General features: G+C 37.5%; 1 protein-coding gene across 1 annotated transcript; it reads left to right on the top strand.

Annotated features, from left to right (window-relative positions):
• Positions 1-1,388: 1,388 nt before the first annotated feature.
• LOC145075049 (putative germin-like protein 2-1) lies at positions 1,389-2,485 on the top strand. Its single transcript, XM_079021339.1, has 2 exons — positions 1,389-1,635; positions 1,717-2,485. Exons 1-2 carry the CDS (start codon positions 1,521-1,523, stop codon positions 2,250-2,252), a joined length of 651 nt encoding a protein of 216 aa, XP_078877465.1. The 5' UTR covers positions 1,389-1,520; the 3' UTR covers positions 2,253-2,485.
• Positions 2,486-26,734: the final 24,249 nt, after the last annotated feature.

The following is a 26,734-nucleotide window of genomic DNA, read 5'->3' as shown; positions in this document are numbered from 1 at the left end:
AGCCGACAAATTGGTTTTCATTCACTCCGATATTCGACTCCTATCTCGTTTCTCAGATTCATATAGAGCGGGCCCACACAAAAAGTGGAACATGAATCCCGAAAACACTTCCATTGAAGGCTCAAGTTCACGATTAGAAGAAATGCTTTGAGAAAATTTAGATGAAGACCTGGAGGGCAAGGAAAAAGACAACGCTTGGATTGAAGAAAACTTTTCTGTTAAATTGTTTTTTTGGGAATTTTGTTTTTTGTTTTTTAGTGTTGGAAACTTGAAATCTGTTTTGATGTGTTGATGGAAAACTGTTTTGATGTATTGAAGTGTTATTTTATTACTTAACTGTTTTTTAAAGTAATTTTGCTGGGAAATATTAAAATTCTGCTTTTTGTTTTCCTATTAATGTGTTTTGAAGTAAAATATGGCTGGAACTTTTGTATTAACCATGGGTACATCATACCGAAATCCACGATACACCGTATTCGAACGTACGGGGACATACCGAAATGAACCTACCCCCGCCGTATCTGATACGCCCTAACTGGCGAATCTCGTTCCCGATCCTCGTTCCCATACCGGACCGTACCACGAACTATGTGACTATGAAATGTATTCATTAGAATGGTTACAACGAGACATGTACAAATCTCTTATTTGGGCATATATAACAAGACACAAAATTCAATCAATAAATCATGTTCGAAGTATAATTTTTTGCGCGCGCCAGCTTTCTGAAATTTCACATGACAAAAATCAAATCTTTATGGACAGCACTGAGAGCAAACACAAGGCGTGCAAGGAGAAAAATGATTATTTACAAGATATTATTAAATTAAAAGCAACGAACATAATAGGATTATGTTCAACTTTTTGTTTAGTTTTTTATTTTTTCATAGAGAGCTAACCGTGAGAGAGTAACTAAATACCCATGCTAGTTTTCAGATTATGTTATCTGAAAATACACCACAACACCTACTTATGAGCTATAAAAAGTATCTACCACGCAGACAATATCTTGTACGCCAGAGAGACATTATCATTAAAAATAAAGTTTTTCAGCCTCTAAGAAAGCATCATAAATGGAGGACATCAAGCTGCTTGGAACTTCAATGGCCAGGGTCAAAATCGCAGCAACAGGCGGACAATATACTATTCATAATAATTATACATTGTGTATTAAAGTAGAAATAATTAATGCTTTTGGTCCTTAAAGGGAGTGATCATCATTTTGGATCATATGATGTGGGGATGCAGGCATTCATCCCACAAAGGCATGCTTCACCAATTCTTATAGTGCTACTTAAGATGGACATCGTGCTACAATCCAACTATTCAAGTAATGCCCATCTCTACTCCTTTTTACGTGTTCATGCAAATGCCAACATATATCATGCAATTTTGTAAATTAGAATATCTTACATAGCCCTATATATATGGACCCTGAACCAATTCTTTAACACTCACTAACTTCTATTATCTATCCTCCGTATTCATCGAAAAAGATAACCAAAGTTAAGGACTTGATAATGGCAAAACAGTTATCCCATATCAGTTTAGTGGCTCTTGCTTTTTTCGGCTTGACCTTTGCCTATGAACCCGACGCCCTTCAAGATTTCTGTGTAGCCGACCCAAATAGCTCAGGTTTTTATGTATATTTCAAGAAATTAATTATATATCTAAATTTTTGTTGCTTTTTCTTATCTAAAAAATGTTTCATTGCAGTTAATGTAAATGGAAAGACTTGCAAGAATCCTACGCAAATTCAAGCTAATGACTTCTACTTCAGTGGCTTACATCTTATGGGCAATATATCAAACCCTTTGGGATTAAGGGTGACACCGGTTACTGTAGCTCAGTTACCAGGGCTCAACACTTTAGGCATTTCAATGGTCCGCATTGACTTAGCACCTTGGGGAATCAACCCCCCTCACACTCACCCACGAGCCACTGAGATTATAACAGTTTTAGAAGGCTCGATACAGGTTGGGTTCATCACTTCAGATCCAGAAAACCGACTTATCTCTAAGGTGCTATATAAGGGCGATGTGTTTGTGTTCCCGGTTGGGCTTGTTCACTTCCAACGTAATATTGGAAGTAAATGTGCGGTGGTTATTGGTGCTTTAAGCAGTCAAAACCCTGGTGCTATAACAATTGGGAATGCTGTTTTTGGATCAAACCCAACAATTACAAGTGATGTTTTAGCTAAGGCCTTCCAAGTGGATAAGAAACTGATTGATCAACTCAAGGCAAAGTTCTAGTGGACAAGAGAAGACAATGAACGAACGAACAGGGTCTACTAGCAGAAATTAACTGCTAACGTTTTTCTACATTTGATATTTGTGTGCGGATGCTGATTTTAGGATTTCTTATTTATTATTTATTTTGTAAAACGCATGTTTGGTTGTGATGACCATAGTCCAGTCGGAAGAATTTTTGTTTGTCAATGACAAGATTTCGTGTGTGGAATACAATTGATCAAGTAGCAGTGTAATTAGAATGAAGCGTCTGTCATTTATATTGATAATTAGAATGCGTAGTTGTGTACTAAGAAGTTAACACATTTACAGCATACATTAAAATACGTAGCTGATTTTTGGAAATACTGAAAATACCACTAGTTAGAGTATATATAATCCGGAATATTATGAAAAATAATAAATAATGCTCTACACACACACCCCATCTTCCCTTATAACTAAAATGGAAGACAAGGGCAGACCTATAGAGTGTCCCGAGGGTCCCCTGCAAAAAGTTGCAAAAAACACATTTTTGTATTATTATAAAGTTACAAAAAAAAAAATACATTTTTGTATATTGTAACACTACGATGATCCAGCACTGTGCAGACGACAATTATGCACTCTCTACCGACGACGTGTCGTCCGTAAAGCGTATAGCGACGACATTTCGTCTGTAAAAAATCGTCGGCATAGCTTCGTCGGTAAAAGTCGAAAATGTTGTTGGGACAGGAGTCGTTGGTATAGAATAACCAATCCAGACCACATGTCATTCGCAAATGATCGTCGGGATTGATTTTCGAGGAAGTAAGAAAAAAGTTTTATTCGGGCCCTATTCCGACGACCTGTTGTCTAGACAAGGTTGACCTTATACCGACAACTTGTCGTCGGGAAAAGTGTGAGCAATACCGACGCCTTCTCTTCGGAAAAAAATAGGTGCAACTAACTTCTATTCTGATATTACCAACGACATGTCGTCTGGAATGGGAAAACCGTTTTTACAGTTATAAAGTTGTACCAACGACATGTCGTCGATATAGTTTTTATTTTTTTTTATTATTTTTTATTTTTTTAATATTTTTCACAGGTTTTGTTATATATACCAAATCTTATTTTTAAAACAAATCCAAAAAGGATATTTGTAGAATAATATAAACATAACATAACATACCATTAAAATCCAAAAACACTTAATAAACATAAAATACCATTCAAATTCTACTACATAACAAAATAACAAAAAAAAAAGTTTTTAAGAAACATTGTTGTCATTATTATTCTAGTTCTCCTCATCCTCCTCCTCTTCATCACCACCATCATCATCATCATCATCATCATCATCATCATCGAGTTCATTGGATGTTTCAGGGTTATTTTGTGAAAAGATATTGGGATTAAACTGGAATTGTGGTATTGGTTGTGGTTGGAAGTTTGGAATGACGGACGCGAAAGTGTTATTAAACATTTGGTTCATTTGTAGCATTTGTTGTTGCATGATTTGAATTTGTTAGGATAATACAACAACCTGGGCATTATCTGAAGATTGGGATGTGGAAGCTTTGGAACGTGTTTGGTATGTTAATTTGGAAATAAATTATCGTTGATGCTTGTTTTCCTTCCAATTCCACGAATATGTCCACGTCTCTCACCGAGGGCACGAGCGAGACGGTTTTCTTCATTTAGCTTTTCGTTCTACCCGAGCTCTGATTGCATCAACATCTTCTCTCGTTGAATGTTTTACAATAAAAACACATTAATTAAAAAAATAACTAAATTTATTCAATAAAATAATAATAATAATAATATACCTTAAACTAACTATAATGATAATAATAACATATTTATCAAACAACTTATTAACTTTGTTTATTACTTACCAAAACTATTTCTGCTTGCGGTGTACACCAACCCCGACTTTCTTTAAATCGTATATGTCTCCAACCGTTGATATGTTACGAGTCTTATCCTTTTTCTCGCTAGAATAAGCCAAAGCAATTAATATATTTATATTAGTGTTAATAAAATTTTTATTACAAATAAATTTAATTACGTCCTCACGTCGTCTGTCTGCATATGTTCTACTTCCATGAGAACTCGTAAATTGAAGTTTGGACCTGCTTTCTTTACCTTTTTTGCACTACTTCCTATAAACCTCATCCAAAAAAAGAAGATCAATCACCTTATCCCAAGCATCGTCGTCCATATCATCCGGTGGAAATTGGCTTGCACCTTCCACATCCTTATATCCACCAACCCTATCAAAATAATTTTTCACTTCATATTTGTGCTCTTTATAAGCTCTTTGGCAGTCGCTCTGTACAGCCGCTCGAACGGCTTCCCACAGATCTGTACCCCGATACATATGAAGATTAAAAAATTGTCTGCTATAAAAAACAAATTTAATTAGTAAAAAAAATATTTAAAAAGTATAAAATTTTTCACATATAAAAAGTATTTTGTACTTACTTCAATCTCATGATACATAGCTTCATAGTAATGGTAACAAACACATCTCCAAGTCCTATAATGGAGTGGTACATGATTTGCCACAAAGTTTGAGATAAAACCTTGTCAACATTTTGCCATTCGTATTTATGAATCTATTGTCCCCCCCCCCCCCCCCCCGATGCTATCAATTTCCACAGGTAATGGTTGACCGCTGTGATTGAACTTTTTTGCATATTTAAGCATCTTCATTTTCCACACTGATGCGTCGGGTTTGCTACATTGACACATAGAACTAAAAATTTAGAAATTTAAAACTTTAAAAATATATCGAATATATTTAAGAATTTCATGTAGCTTACAAGATTGACAACTTGCTGGTATCTTGCCTGCACGCTCATGTGGAGGTCGTTCCCCGCCGTCTCCTCCATGCCCCCTCGTAACATGTGTAGCCATCTGTTTAACAAATATTAGATAATATACTAAAAATACTTTAAAAAAACTAATAAACAATTTTAAGCAATCAAAATCTATAACAACCGTAACATACCATCAATCAGAATCATCACTAGAACAGTATACATGTACAACATCATCATCAATAAATTCGTCATCGTATATGAAATCGTCATCATTATCTGAAGAGTACGTATCACAACCATCATCGTCATCATTAAAGAAACTGTCATTGTTTATATTAGGTACCACACTTGATTCACCATTGTCATCATTATCTAAAAAGTACATATTATCACCGTTAACGGAGTATGTATCATCATCATCATCACCTAAATTGATAGCCAAGGGAAAATCATTTGATCGAGTGTCATTCACCTCATCTATCTCATTAACACCGATTATTAGATGATCCCAAAGTTTTCGATGATAAACATCTTCCACAACTCTCCGATTATTGTTTCGAGTAGGATCTTGGAGATAAAACACTTGTTTAGCTTGAGTGTCTAAGATGTATTGTTGATCGTCATACCATGTTTTACCGACTTACCATTCATGACTGGTTTTTTCAAGTCTTCTCTTGCTTCTTTTTTGTCTTTGGCTTTTTCATTCATTAATGCAGTATTTACAAAACTGTAATCCACATTTTTCCCTACATGTATAAAATCTATATTGTGTTTTAGCTCGAGGGAAGACCAATACTCAAGCTCAAAAAAGGTACTACATTTCGTCCAATTAAACTCTTTTTTTCTTGTTTCATCATTGTGCTTTCTCGTTGCACCCCCGTGCTCAGGATGTTTCCCTGGAATACGATCAGGGAGACAAGAAAATTGCTTTAATATAGCTCTGTTGTTGAATCATCCTGGATGTGGCCTTCTCTCAGGTTGACCATTAAACAATAAACTTTTCCTCCACTTATGGTTCATATGCAAGAATCATCTATGACCAACATAAGACATCTTGTTGGTGACATGAATGGAAGATGTGTCTGCTTTACAAGTAGTGCATGCTAAATAACCTTGACGACTCCATCCAGACAAACTTCCACGCACTGGAAAATCATTGATAGTCGATAACAACATTGCACACATGTTGAATATGGTGTTGGTTGATGCATCTCTCAGTTGGATTCCTTCGGCCCACAACATTTTAAACTCATCCACCAAAGGCCTCAAGAAAACATCAATGTCCTTTGAGGGTGATTTAGGGCCAAGAATCAGCAAAGTTAGCATGAAAGAAGACTCTTTCATACATATCCATTGTGGAATATTATAGGTAGCTAATATAACTAGCCAAGTACTATAAGTACTATTAAAGTTGCCAAATGTATTGAAGCCATTAGCAACCAAACATAGACGAAGATTTCTAGGTTCTTTAGAAAACTTTGGATATCTTTGATCAAAATCTTGCCATGACTTCTCATCAACCGGATGATACATCATAAAATTTATTGAGAGTCCAATATTATGCCAACTCATATCTTTAGCTGTGAATCTAGAGCTATACATTCGTCAAAGTCTTGGAGTCAAAGGAAAATACCACAACACTTTTTGTGGTACTTTCTTCCCCTTTGTAGTTGTGTCTACCCATTTACTCTCCTTACAAATCAGGCAATTCTACATGGAACCGTTCTCCTTCCAAAACAAAGTACAATCAGTTTTGCAAGCGTGGATCGATTGATATCCTAACCCTATCTTTCTCAACTTCTTTTTAGCTTCATAGTGTGAAGCTGTAATCTTGCTCTTCAAAAAAGCAGCTCTTAGTAACTCTACAAGTTGGTCAAACGAACTATTTGTCCATCTATTGATCACGTTAATATGCAACAACTTTGCCAAAAATTTTAAGGAAGACATATCACTACATTTAGGGTATAACTTCGTATTGAGCTCCTCAAACAAATCATCAAATTTTGGGTCTAACCTCGTCCCTCCTTGGCTATATTTTTTGCATTTGTATTTTGTTCCGCCAAAACATCATCAATTACATCAAATATCTCATTACTTGTAGGTGTGGTTACTGGAGTGTTTGTTCTTGGAGTCTAATTGTAGCTTAAATCCGAAGAACCGACATGTTTCTCATCGTGATGAATCCACGTATATATGTTTCTAGAAACCCAATGTCATGTAAGTGGGCATAAACCATAGGTATAACATGTCGATACGAATTCACACACATTTTACATGGGTAACGCACTTTGCCTTTATAGTTGACATGTTTCTCAAAAATCTTCATAAAGTTTTTAAGGCCTTCCAAGTATTTTGAAGACATTGGTTCTCTCTAATTCAACTCTTATCGATCATCATTGTTGTTTCATTATTAAATATTATATATATATATATATATATATATATATATATATATATATATATATATATTGTGACAACCCGAAATTTCTGTTTGTTTTAACGCCGCAATTAAGCACGTCAAAAATTAGCCAAATTTATCTCAAAACAATTTTGGCCGGATTTAAGCCTGTTGGAATATTTTAAATAATATTCATCAAGCGAACCAAAAATAAGGAAATAAAATTTAGAATTGTCGTGCTTACCGTAAGTTGCGGCACTCCAAAAATTTGGAATTTACGGACAAAAACTCGGAGTTTTTGACCGCGAACCCCCGAGGGTATAAATATGACACTTAGTCATTTTCTCTCATTTTTCCAACTCCCACCTCAAGAACACCCAAGGGTTCTCTCTCAACTATCATAAATTCATCCTGTCAAATCCGCCAAAATCGATCATTCAAGCTTCCTATACGTAAGTATACTTCTCCTAGCTAGTTATTTGTTTTGATTTCATGTCAAAACCTTGAAGAACACCAAGAACAAGGTGTTTACGGTCCAAGGTGTTCTTGGACCGTAAACTCCAAATCGGGTGCCAAAGTGTGTCTTGGTTCATTCTAAGCCTTGACAACTAGCATAGATCCCTTCCTAGATGAGTTTAGCACTCGAAAATCACCTTTACCACTTGTTTATATGAGTTTACGGTTTGGGGAGTTCATCCCAAAACCGTAACCACCTCCAAAGGGTGTTTGGATGCCCCTAATGCCTTCTAATGGTTGTGTAATGGAGTAGAACCTCACTTGCATGAACTAGGAACCCCAAGAACATGAATTGAAGGGACAAACATGAGTTTACAGTTTTAGAACAGCTCCCAAAACCGTAAACACCATTCCAAGGTGTTTAAGTGCCCTTAACACCTTCATATGCCCATATAAGTGACTAGAACGTTGAATGCATGAGTTAGAACCACCAAAGCACAAGAGAAATGGACTAATATGAGTTTACGACCGTAAACTCATTTGTTTACGGCCGTAAACTCCTAAGGGAGTGGTCCAAGGACCGTAAACTCCATAAAGTGTCCATTTCAAGCCCCAATCACTTCCATATCCCTTGATTCGAGTCTAGCATAATTCCTTGAGTGATGTAAGACCTTTAAACACTCAATGACACCACTTCCATAAGTTTACGGCCGTAAACTCATGGGGGAAGTGGTATAAAACCCGTAAACACCCCTAGGTATTACCATTTGAGGAGTAAACTCCAATGTGAGTCCGTACTCTCCTTATATGCAACCCTTAGCACTCCTAGCACTTGTAGCAAAGTGTTTTCATGTAGTTGGACATCCTTACTTGCTTAATTAGTTATTAAATGACTCATTAGATACTTAAATGTATCATTACATGTTAAATAGGATCCGAGTGTGCGTTCAACTCCTCACTTGACACCTAGCGTCCTATACCGTCCATTCATCTGAATCGTCCACGTCAGGTGAGTTCATACCCCTGAATTAACCTTTTAAATGTTTTTAAATGCTTTTATGGGGGGGGGGGGGGGGGGGAATACAAGTTGAAACATGCTAGTTATCATATTAATAATATGTGATTAATAACCCGCATGCAAATGGATTTACTACATTTTCATCTGTTTTACCGAGTATGTTATTTCAAATGGTTTTTCCAAAACGTTGTTACTTGCTTAGATGTTTCTCAAACTATATTTCATGTTGTATGTTTTCCTTCTAACCTGTTACAGCAGTGTTTCAACAAAGGTTTTCTTCAATTAAACTGTTTTATTAAATCATTTTCAAAGCGTGTTTATGAAAGGTTTTCAAAGCCTATTTTATAAAATGACATCAAGTTGTAAATTCTTATTTGTGAAGATTTTCCAAAGGTTTTACCAAGATTTACTTCTATGCTTTTATTTCGTTAAATGCATGCCTATATTTGTATCGATATATCAATAATGTTTAAAAGATTTAGAACAGCTAGTTCGCCCTATTTCCTTTTCCTTATTGGGATTTGGTCTCGTGGGTATCGGTTATCCGTCCGAGGGCCGTTTAGCTATTAATTATATATCATGTATACGTGTATAGACATAAAGGTTTCCAACGACTAGTTCGTTTCCCTTGGCTAGCAAGGGCATCCTTCCATTCACCTATCACATACCTGAAACATTAGTAACTATTATAGGAATAGTTAGGAGATTTCTATTTACTCTTTCCAGTATGGAGAATTCCAAAGGAGTCAGTTCATTCGTGAGTCTATATCATTATTCTAGCACTTATAACAGAATTTGAAATACGAGATACATCCTCCGGACACAGATTTCACCGTTGTCAAGTTGTTAACCAGAGTCTCCTGGAGGGAGAGCGAGCATTGTGTTTATAGATCTATACGGGACAGACACTCCCACACCCTGACTGCTAGCTACAGTCCCCAACCGACCAAGCCAAGGGGTGACAAATTTCACATTCATTCCGACGCCTGCAGGGCATCAAGTATTCGATTGTCAATCAGTATGGTTACGAGTATCTCTATGTTTACCTTATAATTCATGGCTTTAAGGTAATAAGAATTATCGCGATATTTTTGAAAACATCTTAACCTATTTTCCTAGTTATATACTAGGTCATGTTATAAACCTTCAAACCAACCCACTTAGGATTACCATATATTTTAGACTTTGCTAGCTGTATCGTTCATTTGATACTGTCTGGAGTCTGTAATTTCTTTGTTTTAGACCTTGCTAACCATATCGTTCATTTGATACCATCTGGGGTCTGTGTTTCCTTGTTTCAGACTGAGCCATGCGTATTGTTCATTCGATACCTTCCTGGAGTCTATGTTTTACTTATTTTAGACTTTGCATGGTGTCCCACCTGAAGTCTATGATTTATTTACCTTTAAGCTTTGCGAGGCGTTCCGCCCGGAGCCTAGATTTTATATACTTTCAGTGTTTTCTGCTGAGGAAAAATACGATTTCCCTTTAAATTTTAGTTGAGGCTTTTCTCATAAATCCTTTAAAGTAAAAACTATATTTTGATAACGATAGTTCTTTTGGGAAATTACTCTTTGAACATAAAACAATTGGATCTTGGTAGAAGGCTGCTTTTATTTAGAAAATATAGGATTTTCTAGAAAGGATTCTAACACTACGTAGATTCTAAACCACCACCTTTCATAAGGTTATTTTGAATAAAACATGTATTTATACAAATGTCATTAAATACTTATGAACTCACCAGCATTATAAAAATGTTGATACTCGCTTTCAAAATAACTTGTATTCTTGGGTCATCGATAAACAGGTACATCCCGGGAGCTTTTGCGAAGTCAGCCTAGAACCGAGTGCATCTATGTTATGTTCTGTATTACTTGAACGTTGCTATGAAATGTAAGCTATGTAAATTATTACTATTAATGCAATGGTTGTTGTACTTTGATTACTATACTGCATATGCTGTGATACTTGACATGACGTCATCCACCCCAGAACGTTTTCGCCGTTCCGGTTTTGGGGTGTGACAAATTGGTATCAGAGCATTGTTTATAGTAAGCTCAGTATATCAATTCATAAAAGATGTACCGCCTATAAATACATTGGGATAATACACTCTGACCAAGAATCATACTTTAAAAATATAACCATATTTTATCAAAGTATAAGAACATCTAGAATCTAAACACTCGAACAAAGTATCACAAGGAAAACAAAATAAAGTCTTTGGATGTTGACCATTACCGTCAAACCTGGGCAGTTATATAATCATAAGCTGGAATAAATGTAACCAGATCAACTATATTTATTCGAGATGCGATGAACGTGTGCTTGGGAGTGATGGTGATGTTGCAACAGGACTGAAACCTACCAAATAGGAATGCTAGAGCCAAACCTAAAGTTTAAAATACTATGGGAGTATTTTGGAATACTAAAAGACTCACATTAATCCCAGAATCATATTCAGAAGTTAAGAATCAAACAAGTAATTAAAATACCATAGGGGTATTTTAGGATCCATATATAACCTTGTGTGAAAAACTAAAAAGATCCTTATTGACATACCTATGATTACAAAGGGTATACTTCCAAGGTTATATATAATAAGGATCCCTTAGACTAAGAATGTGTGGTTTCGCTCTACTTCCTTTTCCTCGTTGGGATGTGGATATCGAGTAGTATCACATATTCGAAGGCCTATCGGATCTAAGTTATATATGATTTGTGTATGATATGTAATGGTAGCAGGACTCAATATGGATCACCCAGTGAAATGTTTTAATAATCTCTAGGATTCTTTAGACATTTCCATTCTTGCATGAACCCTGTAGAAAACCTTATCCACTTCAGTGTTCGATAGAAGAGTTGATTCAGACCCAGAAGAAGTTCATTGAGAAGATTTCCAGTTTGGAAATAAATGAACTAGGACGATACTATTGAAACCACCAAGTGCCTATACCTTTTAGGGACATCGGTGGGAAATTCGCCTGAACTTCCGAGATTTCCAGTCATCCATCATGGAGTGATGACACTCAGAGTCAGAATCGGAAGTAAGACAGGGTAGAAATTCAATATGTCTACACGAGAAGAGAACCCTAGGTAACTACCCGAAGAAAACCAACGCCGGTCCCAGTCAAGGATAAGAGGTAGACAAAGGGAGCCAATACATGGAACCCGAGAAGTGTCTTTTCCTCATTATCATCGCGCTAATACAACCATAAAATAATACAATTTAGTGAGTTAGTGGTTACACTACTCACATTATGTGTTAGGTGAATCGCCTTTTCCTGTCGCAAGTAATACGATTAAATCGGATTCCAAAACCTCGATTGAGAGTGTTTAGCCATAAGTCTTCATGAGCCTTTCCTTCCGCGGTCTTCGTTCCGAACTATCCTCAAATCTTTCCAAAACCAGAGAGCGAATCCCTCCAATATAAGATAAAGTAGTAGGAACGACCCCCATCTTATGGCTTTCCGATACTCTTATCCCTACCCTGAAACCCGTACTGCATCATAGGGATGTAGGTGAACACTCAGATAACCAATATTCGAGGTGCGGGAAAGATTTCTGCCTAATACAGTAGGAATAGATACGTCTAGAGTTAATCATCGCCTCTCATCAACTTGTGTTCCTTTTCCGTGTAGGAAAAACCATGCCTCCGAAGAAATGTAACCAAACCGCTGGCAAGAAACTGACTCCCCTATTCTATGAAGTTACGTTTCAAGCTGTAGTCTCAACAGCCGTAGCAGCTGTCATGGCTCACCTGAATGCTAACAACACCAAAGTTAGCAGGAGCCCTAACGAGATTTCCGGACCTAACAATGGACAGCAGTAGCAACCACCTGCGTACCCAGCCACCCAAGAACCCCAACCAAACCTACTGAAGAGGAAGTTCAAAAACAAAGAGGGAAGTACCTCGACTCAAGGACCTTCCGAAGGGCAACAAGCTGAGGCAGTCAATACCCCTGCCAACCCTACTGTCCCGACTCCAAGAAGACCATACCTAAGAAGCCTCCCCCGCTGCAGCAAGTGTAGCTACCATCATCATGGTATCTGTCGAGAACTCTCTTGCGTTAGGGGCAACATGAAGGGGCATATCGCTCGCTTTTGTAGAACCCTGGTTGAGTTCATTACATCAACCACCAATATGGGGACCAGTCTAGTGTGCCACCTACGTGGTAAAACCGGACACTTCAAGAGGGACTGCCCAACCCAAAGAAACGACAAAGGCGTAGGATGAGTTTAACTCTAATACCTAAATGAAGCATCAATGAGCCTGGTAGAATTTTGGTATGTCTCTCAAATCCTAAATGACTATCCGAAAAACATAAAATGATTAATTCTAATTGTAACTCTCTCTCGTTAAGGCGAAAGTCGTAGCACTGTTTAAAATTCAAAAATCCATTAGGTAATGCTATAATGGTTGATATATGCGTTAAGGCCATGTATGATTAAGATGGATAGACCTAGAGTGAGTGATGCTGCCTTATTTCCTGTTCCTCGTTTGGTTGTGGATTTAGGGCGGAGTCGCTCAGTCAACAATCCTTTCCACCTTAATTATACATGACTAGTGTATACTAGGCGATTATAGAGAGGCCTCGTGAGAATCCATTCATGAAAAGTACATTATTCTGAAATCTCAAGACCCTCTATAGTTCTGCGTCGACTCTATCGGTCCAAGTGTCCGCGACATCGTTTACCATGTATGAAACCCGAGACGCCAAGAACTTGTGTGCCCGTTCAACACATGGTCCTACCGACCCTCATTCTATATCGTGTCGATGTATGCCAGCTTCGACGCCTCTATCAATCATGGTTCGACTTAGTGCAACCATGTGTAAATTCCTTGTGCTGTGTAAAAAGAACTTTCACAATAGCCATTTCGGCAAATAAAAGTTCTTCTGAACTTAATAATAAAACCTAATGCAATCCGTCGGTCGTCTCTCTTATCTAAAACCTTCTGTAATACCCATAAGAAGGGTATTGCGCGTTGTTAACCAACCTCTCTTTAGGCAAAATAGAACCCGAAGCGAAAGACACTGCAGGTATTCCAGAAGACGATGACCACCCGAAACCTACTCCGTAGATCCTCCAGAAAGACTATTAGCACCACACAACCAGGTTCTTGAATCAAGAGAAAGAACTCATGGGATTAACATACTACTACTGAGTATATGCATTAGAGTGGCTTGTCGCACAACTGAACATCTCGTCGATCTCAATTATATGTGGCTTGTATACGCCATGTATTAGAGATTAAGCCGAGTATGAGCTCTACCATGAGCCTTAAAGTGAAACTCTTCTTCCTATCCCATAGGATAAGAGCTAGAGTCAAGAGAACCACTGCGGGTTGAGCTGCTGAAATGACCACAAATTCGAAATTTGTCGTCATCCCGGTTAGGCCAACATAGTAGCTAACACCCTCATTTGGAAAAGTAGCTCAAGTCGTAAGAGTCAAGAACATTTACTGCGACCATCCAATCACGCTTGATCCCACGAATTAAGCATCTCGGCGAAGACCCCGAAAAACTGGAAGCTGTGATAAGCTAAACCCTGCGAAGAGTGGATGAGGAAATTAGAAGCTCCAAGTGACGGAACCCTATACTTTCTAGACTTAATCTAAATCAAGGAAACTCAGAAACACTGGAAGACTAGGTGCAAGGGATACACACACCACTCAGGCACTTCGTCCACCCCGTTACCGAGGAGTAAGTGCCTAGGACACCCCACCTCCTCATGCGAGAGAAGTCACCATCGCCCTGTACACGATAGACTGCATTCTCCGAAGTGAGTACAAGGGAGCCAAGAACCACATGATAACCTTCACAACCAAGAATACTTGAATAAAGTACGAAAGTAGGTTGTGTTAAGCCTTATAACCCAGAACCCGAAGAGATTAAAGACTTGACACCAGTCTAGGTGTTAGTCGATGGATTATACAAGAACACACACTTCCTGCAACTAGAATTAACCGACACCTTAGAGAACATGGCATATCTTAGAGATTCGTTGGGCTACTAGGTGTTCCAAGGAATACTATCTCAAAAGAGATAGTAGAACCACCTCCTGAAATAGTACAGCGCTTTAGAAAATCTCAACGAGCTAAGTTAGCCCTAATCAGAGACTGCTATCCATGAAACATCAGAGCGAGTAAGAGCATGATTCTTTCCAGTAGGAATCATACTGTGAAAGTATCCGTCAGACGATGATGAAAATCTACAACCCTCTAAACATTGTCTGGTAAAACCCTATTTGACTGACTCTGAGAGTTTCCGATCGAAACACCTCAAGAATCAGAAGTGCATGTCCATTTTGCACTAGGTCGAGATAAATGCCACGAAACAAATACATGCCGGTGTGTAGCCAGTACATCTGATGATCCAGAAAACCTCCGAAAGGCAATCAGTAGGAAATGTGAATCCGAGGATAACCCGAGCCTTCTAAGAACCAACCCGAAGAACTACACCCCCGGTATGGGAGAACGTTTGGAACTTCAAAATGGCGATCACGCCAGTGATGATTTCACCATAGAAGTACATTATGTTCTAAGTACTGAAAAGCTCTATCTTTCCGAGACCTTAAGACCATCCGAGATTCTTTATAAGAATTGGTCCAACCCTTGTCAGACCATGACTACTTTCAGAATTCCATCAGCTTCACCCCAAATCGATCCACATCTTAGACTTGAAAAAGGTGCTTGCCCGACGTAACTCTCGGAATCCCACTCGTCAAGATCAAAATCAATGGGAACCCAACTTTGCGTAGAAGAACCTGTAGGAAATCACGAACCAAACGATCAAGCGAACGAAACGAAATCCGCACCCCGTTAAGTGAAGGTCCGCTGGAACGCCAAGCAAAGACCGGAGTTCACTGGGGAGCACGAGGACCAGCCGAATAGGAAGTACCCTCATCTCTTTACTCGATTGTTCATGACTACTTCCTTGCCTAAACTCTAATTTTGGGATGAAATTCCCTCTAACGGGGGGATGATGTGACAACCCGAAATTTCTATTTGTTTTAACGCAGTAATTAAGCATGTCAAAAATTAGCCAAATTTAACCCAAAACATTTTTGGCCAGATTTAAGCCCGTTGGAATATTTTAAATAATATTCATCAAGTGAACCAAAAATAAGGAAGTAAAGTTTAGAATTACCGTGTTTACCGTAAGTCGCGGCACTCCAAAAAATTGGAATTTAACGACAAAAACTCGGAGTTTTTGACCGCGAACCCCCGAAGGTATAAATATGATACTTAGTCATTTTCTCTCATTTTTCCAACTCCCACCTCAAGAAGACCCAAGGATTCTCTCTCAACTATCATAAATTAATCTCGTCAAATCCGCCAAAATCGATCATTCAAGCTTCCTATACGTAAGTAGACTTCTCCTAACTAGTTATTTGTTTTGATTTCATGTCGAAACCTTGAAGAACACCAAGAACAAGGTGTTTACGGTCCAAGGTGTTCTTGGACCGTAAACTCCAAATCGGGTGCCAAATTGTGCCTTGGTTCATTCTAAGCCTTGACAGCTAGCATAGATCCCTTCCTATATGAGTTTAGCACTCGAAAATCACCTTTACCCCTTGTTCATATGAGTTTACGGTTTGGGGAGTTCATCCCAAAACCGTAAACACCTCCAAATGGTTGTGTAACGGAGTAGAACCTAACTAGCAAGAACTAGGAACCCCAAGAACATGAATTGAAAGGACAAACATCAGTTTATGGTTTTAGAACATCTCCCAAAACCTTAAACACCTTTACAAGGTGTTTAAGTGCCCTTAACACCTTCATACGCCCATATAAGTGACTAGAACCTTGCGTGCATGAGTTAGAACCACCTAAGCACAAGAGAAATGGACTAACGTGAGTTTACGACCGTAAACTCATGTGTTTACGGCCGTAAACTCCCAAGGGAGTGGTCCAAGGACCGTAAACTCCATAAAGTGTCCATTTCAAGCCCCAATCACTTCCATATCCCTTTATTCGAGTCTAGCATAATTTCTTGAGTGATGTAAGACCTTCAAACACTCAATGACACCACTTCCATAAGTTTACGGCCGTAAAATCATGGGGGAAGTGGTATAAAAACCGTAAACACCCCTAGGTATTACCATTTGAGGAGTAAACTCCAATGTGAGTCCGTACTCTCCTTATATGCAACCCTTAGCACTCCTAGCACTTGTAGCAAAGTGTTTTCATGTAGTTGGACATCCTTACTTGCTTAATTAGTTATTAAATGACTCATTAGATACTTAAATGTATCATTACATGTTAAATAGGATCCAAGTGTGTGTTCAACTCCTCACTTGACACCTAGCGTCCTATACCGTCCATTCATCTGAATCGCCCACGTCAGGTGAGTTCATACCCCTGAATTAACCTTTTAAATGTTTTTAAATACTTTTATGGGGGGGGGGGGGAATACAAGTTGAAACATGCTAGTTATCATACTAATAATATGTTATTAATAACCCGCATGCAAAAGGATTTACTACACTTTCATCTGTTTTACTGAGTATGTTACTTCAAATGGTTTTTCAAAAACGTTGTTACTTGCTTAGATGTTTCTCAAACTATCTTTCATGCTGTATGTTTTCCTTCAAACCTGTTACAGCAGTGTTTGAAACAAAGGTTTTCTTCACTTAAACTGTTTTATCAAATCATTTTCAAAAAGAGATTTTCCAAAGGTTTTACCAAGATTTTCTTCTATGCTTTTATTTCGTTAAATGCATGCCTATATTTGTACAGTTATATGAATAATGTTTAAAGGACTTAGTAGTTCGCCCTATTTCCTTTTCCTCGTTGGGATGTGGTCTGGTGGGTATCGGTTATCTGTCCGAGGGTCGTTTAATTATTAATTATATATCATGTATACATGTATAGACATAAAGGTTTCCGTCGACCAGTTCGTTTCCCTTGGGTAGCAAGGGTATCCTTCCATTCACCTATCACATACCTGAAATATTAGTAACTATTATAGGAATAGTTAGGAGATTTTTATTTACTCTTTCCAGTACGGAGAATTCCAAAGGAGTCAGTTCATTCGTGAGTCTATATCATTATTCCAGTACTTATAACATAATTCGAAATACGAGATACATCCTCGGGACCCGGATTTCACCGTTGTCAAGTTGGTAACCAGAGTCTCCTGGAGGGAGAGCGGGCATTGTGTGTATAGATCTATACGGGACAGACACTCCCACACCCTGACTGCTAGCTACAGTCCCCGGCCGACCAAGCCAAGGGGTGACAAATGTCACATTCATTCTGACGCCTGCAAGGCGTCAAGTATTCGATTGTCAATCAGTATGGTTACGAGTATCTCTATGTTTACCTTATAATTCATGGCTTTAAGGTAACAAGAATTAACGCGGTATTTTTGAAAACATCTTAACCTATTTTCCTAGTTATATACTAGGTCATGTTATAAACCTTCAAACCAACCCACTTAGGATTACCAGATATTTTAGACTTTGCTAGCTGTATCATTCATTCGATACTATCTGGAGTCTGCAATTTCTTTGTTTTAGACCTTGCTAGTCGTATCGTTCATTTGATACCGTCTAGGGTTTGTGTTTCCTTGTTTCAGACTGAGCCAGGCGTATTGTTCATTCGTTACCTTCCTGGAGTCTATGTTTTACTTATTTTAGACTTTACAAGACGTCCTGCCTGAAGACTATGATTTATTTACCTTTAAGCTTTGCGAGGCGTTCTGCTCAGAGCCTAGATTTTATATACTTTTAGACAGTAGTGTTTTCTGCTGAGGAAAAATACGATTTCCCTTTTTATTTTACTTGAGGCTTTTCTCATAACTCCTTTAAAGTAAAACCTATATTTTGATAATGATAGTTCTTTTGGGAAATTACTCTTTGAACATAAAACAATTGGGCCTTGGTAGAAGACTGCTTTTATTTAGAAAATATAGGATTTTCTAGAAAGGATTCTAACACTCCGTAGATTCTAAGCCACCACCTTTCATAAGGTTATTTTGAATAAAACATGTGTTTATACAAATGTCATTAAATACTTAAGAACTCACCAGCAATATAAAAATGTTGATACTCGCTTTCAATATAACTTGTATACTCAGGTCATCGATAGACAAGTACATCCCAGGAGCTTTTGCGAAGTCAGCCTAGAACCGAGTTGCATCTATGTTATCTTCTGTATTACTTGAATTTTGCTATGAAATGTAACCTATGTAAAATTATTACTATTAATGCAATGGTTATTGTACTTTGATTACTATACTGCATATGTTGTGATACTTGACATGACGTCATCCACCCCGGAACGTTTTCGCCGTTCCGGTTTTGGGGTGTGACATATATATATATATATATATATATATATATATATATATATATATATATATATATATATATATATATATATATATATAGAGTTATCAAAAGTTAGATTGTATTTGGGCTATATAAATAAATATATACCTGAGAACGGATTGAGTATTCACAAGTATATAAAAAATACATACTCGAGAAGTAAAAATCAGACGGATTGGATAGAGTATTGACAATGGTTATGAAAAATAAATTTAAACTAAAAATCAACGATTCAACGAGTTTTAATAAGAAAATCATATTATATTGTACGTTAGTTTAATATTAATATTAATTTGATTTTAAAACTAATTTAATTTGATTTTATAATTAATTTTATTTTATTTTAAAACTAATATTAATTTGATTTTATAATTAATTTTATTTTATTTTCAAAATAAAATTAATTTGATTTTAAAAATAATTTAATTTGATTTTACAATTAATTTAATATTTTCTTTTATTGATTTTATTAAAATTAATTCAACTTTATTTTATAATTAATTTTAAATAACTAAAAGTACGTTGTTATTAATAACCTAATTAAGCTAAAGTTGCAATGACCAACATTAAGTCACTAACAAAAATTAAGCACTTTGAAACCATATTAAGCACTTTACAATACAAACAATAGCATCCAAATACAAAAACTATAACTTATCAGTTAAGAAATTTATCACTTCATTTTCTATACACTCAAATTATTAAACCTAAATATCACATAATCATACATGTACACAATACATTCAATTCAATTTTTCATTTCATTTTAGACATACGATACAAATGTATACATCTAAATACAAAGAACAAATTAGTAAAATAGACCCTGTTGTTTGGCTAAAGTTGCGCGGTTGGTCCCTATCTTTTGTTTTGCACTCAGACCATCATCACATTTTCTTTTTATTAGCCGCCTGGTCCGTGGGTCTGTGGGTCCGTTAGTCGTCAATTCCAAACGTTAAGTCCCACGACGTACTTCGCACATGAGGGGTATTTTTGTTAGTTTTTATATGGCGCCTAAATGCAACGCCAATCGTTTCTTCATTCCGATCATTTTATGATCACCTCCCTCTCACACACAGTCTCTCTCTCTCACTTAATCTGTAACTCATCAAAATCGAGTTGAAACCCTAAATCCTCAAAATTCTGCAAGAATCATCGAAGCAATAATGGCGGGTTGGAGGATTAGAGTAAACATGGAAGCAATAGACGTTGAAAAACATTACAGTAACACCTTATTTTCAAAAGTTAAATTTATCACTTACAAATTTCAAGGTAATAAGTTGAGATTTCTCTTTTACAGCTGGTCATCCAACTATATGCTCCATCAGCTTATTCTATGGTGGAGAGTTTACGAACTTTCCTGGAAGGAGGTATGTTATGAGCAAAGAAAGATATGTTGATCTATTGGACATTGATGAGTTTTGTGTGCACGACATTGATGAGATGATGGAGACCCTAGGCTATGTTGAGGAGGGTAATTTTCTTTATTAACACTTCAAAAGACCCTTTTCAGATTTGGACTTTGGGTTGTTTGCATTGGCTAGTGACAGTGACATTAACCATTTGGGTACATACATGGTTAAACATAAACTGATTGAAATTTATGTTGAACATGGTAAAACAATGTTGCATACATATAAAATGTCATCTACCCCTAGTAAAGTTAGGATAGAAGAAATTGTTGATCAACCTTCATGTAGTAGAAGGCTATTTTTGGAATGGAAGGAAACTGAAACAGGGGATTGTATTGGATCAAGTAAACCAGATGTTGTGCCAATAAAAGAAATTGAAAGTGACCAAATTGATGCCCAATGTGAAACACAAGGTATATTTGATGAATTTGATGAAATTCTAAATGAAGAACCTGGAGGGATTACTCATGATAGTGACAATAGAGATGATGCTGATGATAGTGGTGATAGTGATGATAGTGAGTTCTTAGTAGACTTAGATAACCTCCTAGATGAACCTGAGATAGACATGAATGAGTTTTTGTTGAAAATTGATGAAGATATAGAGTGGTTGGGTGATCTTGGAGGGTCAAATGTCAAGGAAACAGAAACAAGGGAAATTGATGATATTAAGGTTGTAAACAATGAGGTATTCTTATATAAGTCATCATCTGATGAAGGTGGGAGCAACATGAGAAGAAATTCAATTAAGGCAATCCGAAGGGCAATGGAAAACAGTGAAGAAAGAGTTAGTGATCCATTCTATGTGTACTAAAAATTCACCTCATCTAAAGAATTGAAATATGAAATAACACAACATGCTGTTGAGACAAGGAGGGAACTAGAGTTCATAAACAATGACAAAAATAGAGTGAGAGCTATTTGTAAAGGTACTATCCCAGACCTTGGTCAACTTGACACATGTGGGCCCAGTCAAAGCAATAAAGAAAGTGAAGTAAACAAGTGTCCATGGGTACTTTATGCTAGCAAGTGGGAATAAGATGTTGACTGGGAGATCAAGGCCCATGAAAATGAGCATAGATGTCCACAAACAAGAAATGTGAAAGCTTGTACCTACAAGTTCTTGGAAAAGAAAATAGTACATCAGATTGAAAGCATCCTTACAGTCCCTACACGAGGTTTACAAGAACAACTTCAACGTGTATACCAAGTAGATATTTCGAAGATGAAGATATTTAGGGCTAAATCAAAAGCATTCAATCAAGTAAGGGGCGATTATGCAGGGAAATATACTACACTAGGAGACTATGTTCAAGAACTTCGCACTTAAAATCTAGGGACAACAGTTAAGATAGAGGTCGAAAGTGAGCCAAACCCAGCTTCTGAGACTAGAACTTTCAAACGGATCGACATTTGTCTAGGGCCATTGAAGAAAGGTTTTCTAGCTGGTAAAAGAGATTACCTTGGTTTGTATGGGACTTTTATGAAAGGGCCTTATCCTGGAATGATACTCATAGTAGCGGTAAGATGTAAACACATATATTGTGTCATTTTATTTCGTTTGATTTAAATTACTAACTCCTTCACTATGTTTAGGGTCTTGATGGAAATAAATGTACATATCCTTTGACATATGTTGTCGTAGAGGCTGAGAATATAAATTCATGGACTTGGTTCATAAGGTGCTTGGATGATGACATTGATTTGCAAGCTAATTCCAACTTTACCTTTATATCTGACATACAGAAGGTAAGTAATTTCAATTGACTTGGTTCTTATTGTACATTGTATACATTACATCTAACGTTGTTTACTTTTTATACAGGGCTTGTTGCAAGCAATTGGTACATTGTATCCATGTGCAGAACATAGGTTTTGTCTGCGACACATTCATGAAAACATGAAGAAAATATGGAGGGGAAAGGTGTTTCAGGACGTGTTGTGGAACTGTACAAGTACAACAACAATAGAAGAATTCAACCATGCTATGGAAGATTTAAGAAAGCTAAACAATGACTGTTATAAATGGATTAAAGCTATTCCACCTCAACATTGGTCTAGGGCACACTTCACCGGTTTGTTTTATTTTTTTGAGTTAATTGTTACCAAACAATTCACTTTCTCACATAATTTTTATCTATATTGTAAGGAGGGCTCATTGTGATGGGCTTCTGAATAACTTGTGTGAGACCATATGTAACATCCCAAAAACACAGTCTGAAAATTTCATTTAATTAAATAATAAAAACCATAGTCGATAAGCCTCATATAAAATCATAAACAATGTATCCCAGGCTGAACAAATGGTGTGTGCACTGAAATCTTCCCGAGCTCCTCTTTTGAAAACTTAGTGCCTGAAACCAAAATTGAAAATTGTATGCACAAAGCTTAGTGAGCTCCCCTAAACTACCACATACCATACAATAACATATAAAGCACATACTGGGCCTTGCCCACTGCATCGGACCGAAGTTCGGACTAACTGGGGCCTTGACCCCTGCATCGGACCGAAATCCGGACTAACTGGGCCTTGCCCCTGCATCGAACCGAAGTCCGGAGTAAATGGGCCTTGCCCCTGCATTGGACCAAAGTCCAAACTAACAGTGGCCTTGCCCCCTGCATCGGACCGAGGTCTGGACTAACTGGGGCCTTGCCCCTGTATCGAACCGAGGTCCGGACTAACTGGGTCCTTGCCCCCTGCATCGGACCGATGTCCAAACTTACTGGGCATTTCCCCTGCATCGGACCGAAGTCCGGACTAACTGAACATAGCATAACATGATCATAGCATATAACATAACCACATATACTGCATACTGCATCAAACTGAGGTTCGGACTAACTAACACACAAACATGCCCGAATCATAAAGACATCAAGCATACTAAACTACTGCATCAGACCAAAGTCTGGAACCACTGCTATCTAAATGGGTCGACACTGTGGCAGTAGACCCGTTCCTACTAGAAGGAAACTCACCTGAACTACTGAACTCGGCTGGTAACCCTCTGGCTGCTAACTGACAACTCTCTAAAATGCTGCTCCTCTAGCACCCTGAACTACCAAAACCAATAATAGCACTTAGCCTAAGCAATCCTCCCGAGTTCAACTAAGTCAACTCTGGACAAAGCCAACCTTCCAGTTGACACGACTCGCCGAGTTGTTCTACTAATTGGCCGAGTCCATGCTCCTGAAATCCCAAACAATCCTCGACTCCCCTCGTCAAGTCTAGCGTGAACTCGACGAGTTCTCCTTCATCTAACACCTCGGGACTATCTTCAACCGACTCGCCGAGTTGTTCTACAACTCGTCGAGTCAATCTTCATCAGCTAAGGAGATTGCCTTGGACTCGCCGAGTTCCTCCTTGAACTCGTCAAGTAACATGATCTTCATGTCCAACACGGACACAGACTGGCTGAGTCCTTCTCTAACCCCACTCACTGATCCAACTCATAATCGAAGGGATTAGGTTTGTGACCCAACTTGCCGAGTCCATGAACTGACTCGCCGAGTCCTCCTAGTGACAACTCTAATCTGACGATTTCAATCTATACCACACTTCCAACTCATAGATATGGACTCCTTATGCTAGTATTGCACAAAAAGTTGCTAACTTTACATGCATGCAAGTGGTTATGAGGCTAGAACACCAAATCCAAGCTAATAAGAAGTTCAATGTCAAGACATGGAGCCTTAGCTAGATAAAGCCAACAACTCTGAGCTTCTAGAGCTCAAAATTATCCAGATCTATTGTCCAATCCTTCCTCCAAGGCTTATCACCCGGATTCCACTTGGAAATGGTCCAAATGTAACAAAAGATAAGCTAGAAAAGGGATATAGATGATTAACAACCAATGTATAAGCTCTATACCTTCAAATGATCTGGAATGTCACTCAAACTCATGATCTATACTCCTTTCCTTGCTTCCTTTCTTCCACAATCTTCAAGATGCACACCAAGAGCCTTAATCTTCTCACACAAGCTCAAGAATGAAGTTGGTTGGCTAGGTTTTTGTCTCTGGACAATGGATGCTATAAATGAAACCCTAGAAATGAGAATGAGATGCTTAAATAAGGTGCCAAGTCCCGAAATTAGGGTTTCTCAACCGAGACCAGACTCGCCGAGTCAGTTTCCCCGACTCACCGAGTCAGTCACTTAATCCGTGACATGGGTCATGCTCCGACTCGTCGAGTTCCTCTTTGGACTCGACGATTTGACTCCTTTGACTAAGGGTTTTTCTTTCCTTTCTTGGTCTTTCGGATTCTAGGTGTTACACCATAAATAATCAAATTAAGAAAGCACGCGAGCAACCAATTATCACATGCCTTGAGTTCATTAGAGCGTACCTTATGTTAAGGATTGTGAGTGTCCAAAAGGTAATTGATAAGGCTGTTGGACCATTAACTCCAACTGCAACAAGTGTGCTTGAAAAAAACAAATCTGATGCAACTCAATGTGTGGGTAAGTTCTGTGGGAATGGAAAATATCAGGTGAGTGGTCCATGGATGCAGAAATGTGTGGTAGACATGGTTTAGCACACATGTTCTTGTAGAAGATGGGAACTCGCTAGTCTACCCTGTAACTTGCCCTTGTTGCTATATGGGACATACGAAAAAATAAGCAGAATGTTGGCGTACCAGAAGAATGGGTTCACTCTACTTAGTAGTTAAAAACTTGGAAGGAAATGGATTCTTTCAAGCTTGAACCAATTAATAGAAGAAGAATGTGGGAAACTTTCCATGTCCAACCACTTTGCTTCCTCCAAATCATGATGTCCCATTGGAAGAACAAGGAAGAAAAGAAGGAAGTCAACTGTTGAATTAGAAGATATGGTGAAGGGTGGTAGGACACCAAGGAAGGAAAAGAGTGTGACATGTTCAAAATGCAAAAAGTTTGGTCATAATAAAAGAAGCTGCAAAGGTCAAAGTGCATGTGATGATAGTTCAAGCAAAATAGGGAAGGCTAGGAAGAAAGCTAAATGTGTAGGTGATGGTAGTTCAATCAAGAAAGGGAAGGATGGGAAGAAAGTTCAAAGTGCAGGTGATGGTAGTTAAAGCACGAAAGGGAATGTTGGGAAGAAAGCTCAAAGTGCAGGTGGTGGTAGGCAAAGTGCATGTGATGGAAATTCAAGCAGGACAAGGAAGGCTGGGAAGAAAGGGAAGAGTATTGCTTAAGTTATGATTGTGTTTTCATATTTTGTCTATGTTATGAAGCAATTGGGGTGTTATGATCTTTTGTGTTTGTTATATTTGTCATTATGTTTTGTCTCAGTGTTATGAACAGTTATGGTATGACTTTTGGGTCCTGTTGTCTATGTATGGTATGACTTTTAATGTATCTCAATTTTGAATTATGGTATGAACAATTAGTGCTATTAATCTGTTGCTATTTTTTTGTTTTAATTCCATTCCATTTTATTCAATTCTATTCAATCATTCAATTCAATTCCATCAATCATTAAATTCAATTCCATTCTACTTCAATACCATTCCATTCTATTCAATCATTCAATTCAATTCAATTCAGTTCCATTCCAATAGAAAACCAGTCAATTGCATTTTTTTACAAACCACTGAATTGCATTACATTATAAAACCGTCAATTCCATTCCATTCCATTATAAAACAGTCAATTGCATTCCAGTACAAACCACTCAATTCCATTCCATTACAAACCACTAAATTCCGTTCCATTATAAAATAATCAATTCCATTCCAAAAGAAAATTGCATTCCAATAGACAATTCTATTCCAATACTTAATGTCTTTCATACTTTGTCATTGTATTACATTACTGCCTTGATGAAACAAAAGATAAGTACATTATAAATGTAAATTAAACCTTGTAAATTAAAATTGACACAAAAAAACCTAACCGAACACTAATAACAGCCTCAAGGCCCTATTTTCATGTTGAAGCTCGTCCAATGACTTCTGCAAATCAGGGGAGATACTTTTTTTAGTTTTTTCACCATTAAAACCGTCCTCATCAACCCAATCTATGAAACCACATTTTTCTCCCAACATTTTAAGTAATTTGTTGTGTGTTAAAGGTATGTGATATATAGATA

Source organism: Lactuca serriola, chromosome 9 (genome assembly GCF_051521515.1).
Source record: "Lactuca serriola cultivar US96UC23 chromosome 9, Lser_US96UC23_V15, whole genome shotgun sequence".
NCBI lineage: Eukaryota > Viridiplantae > Streptophyta > Magnoliopsida > Asterales > Asteraceae > Lactuca > Lactuca serriola.
This window is presented reverse-complemented; position numbering and strand designations above follow the sequence as displayed.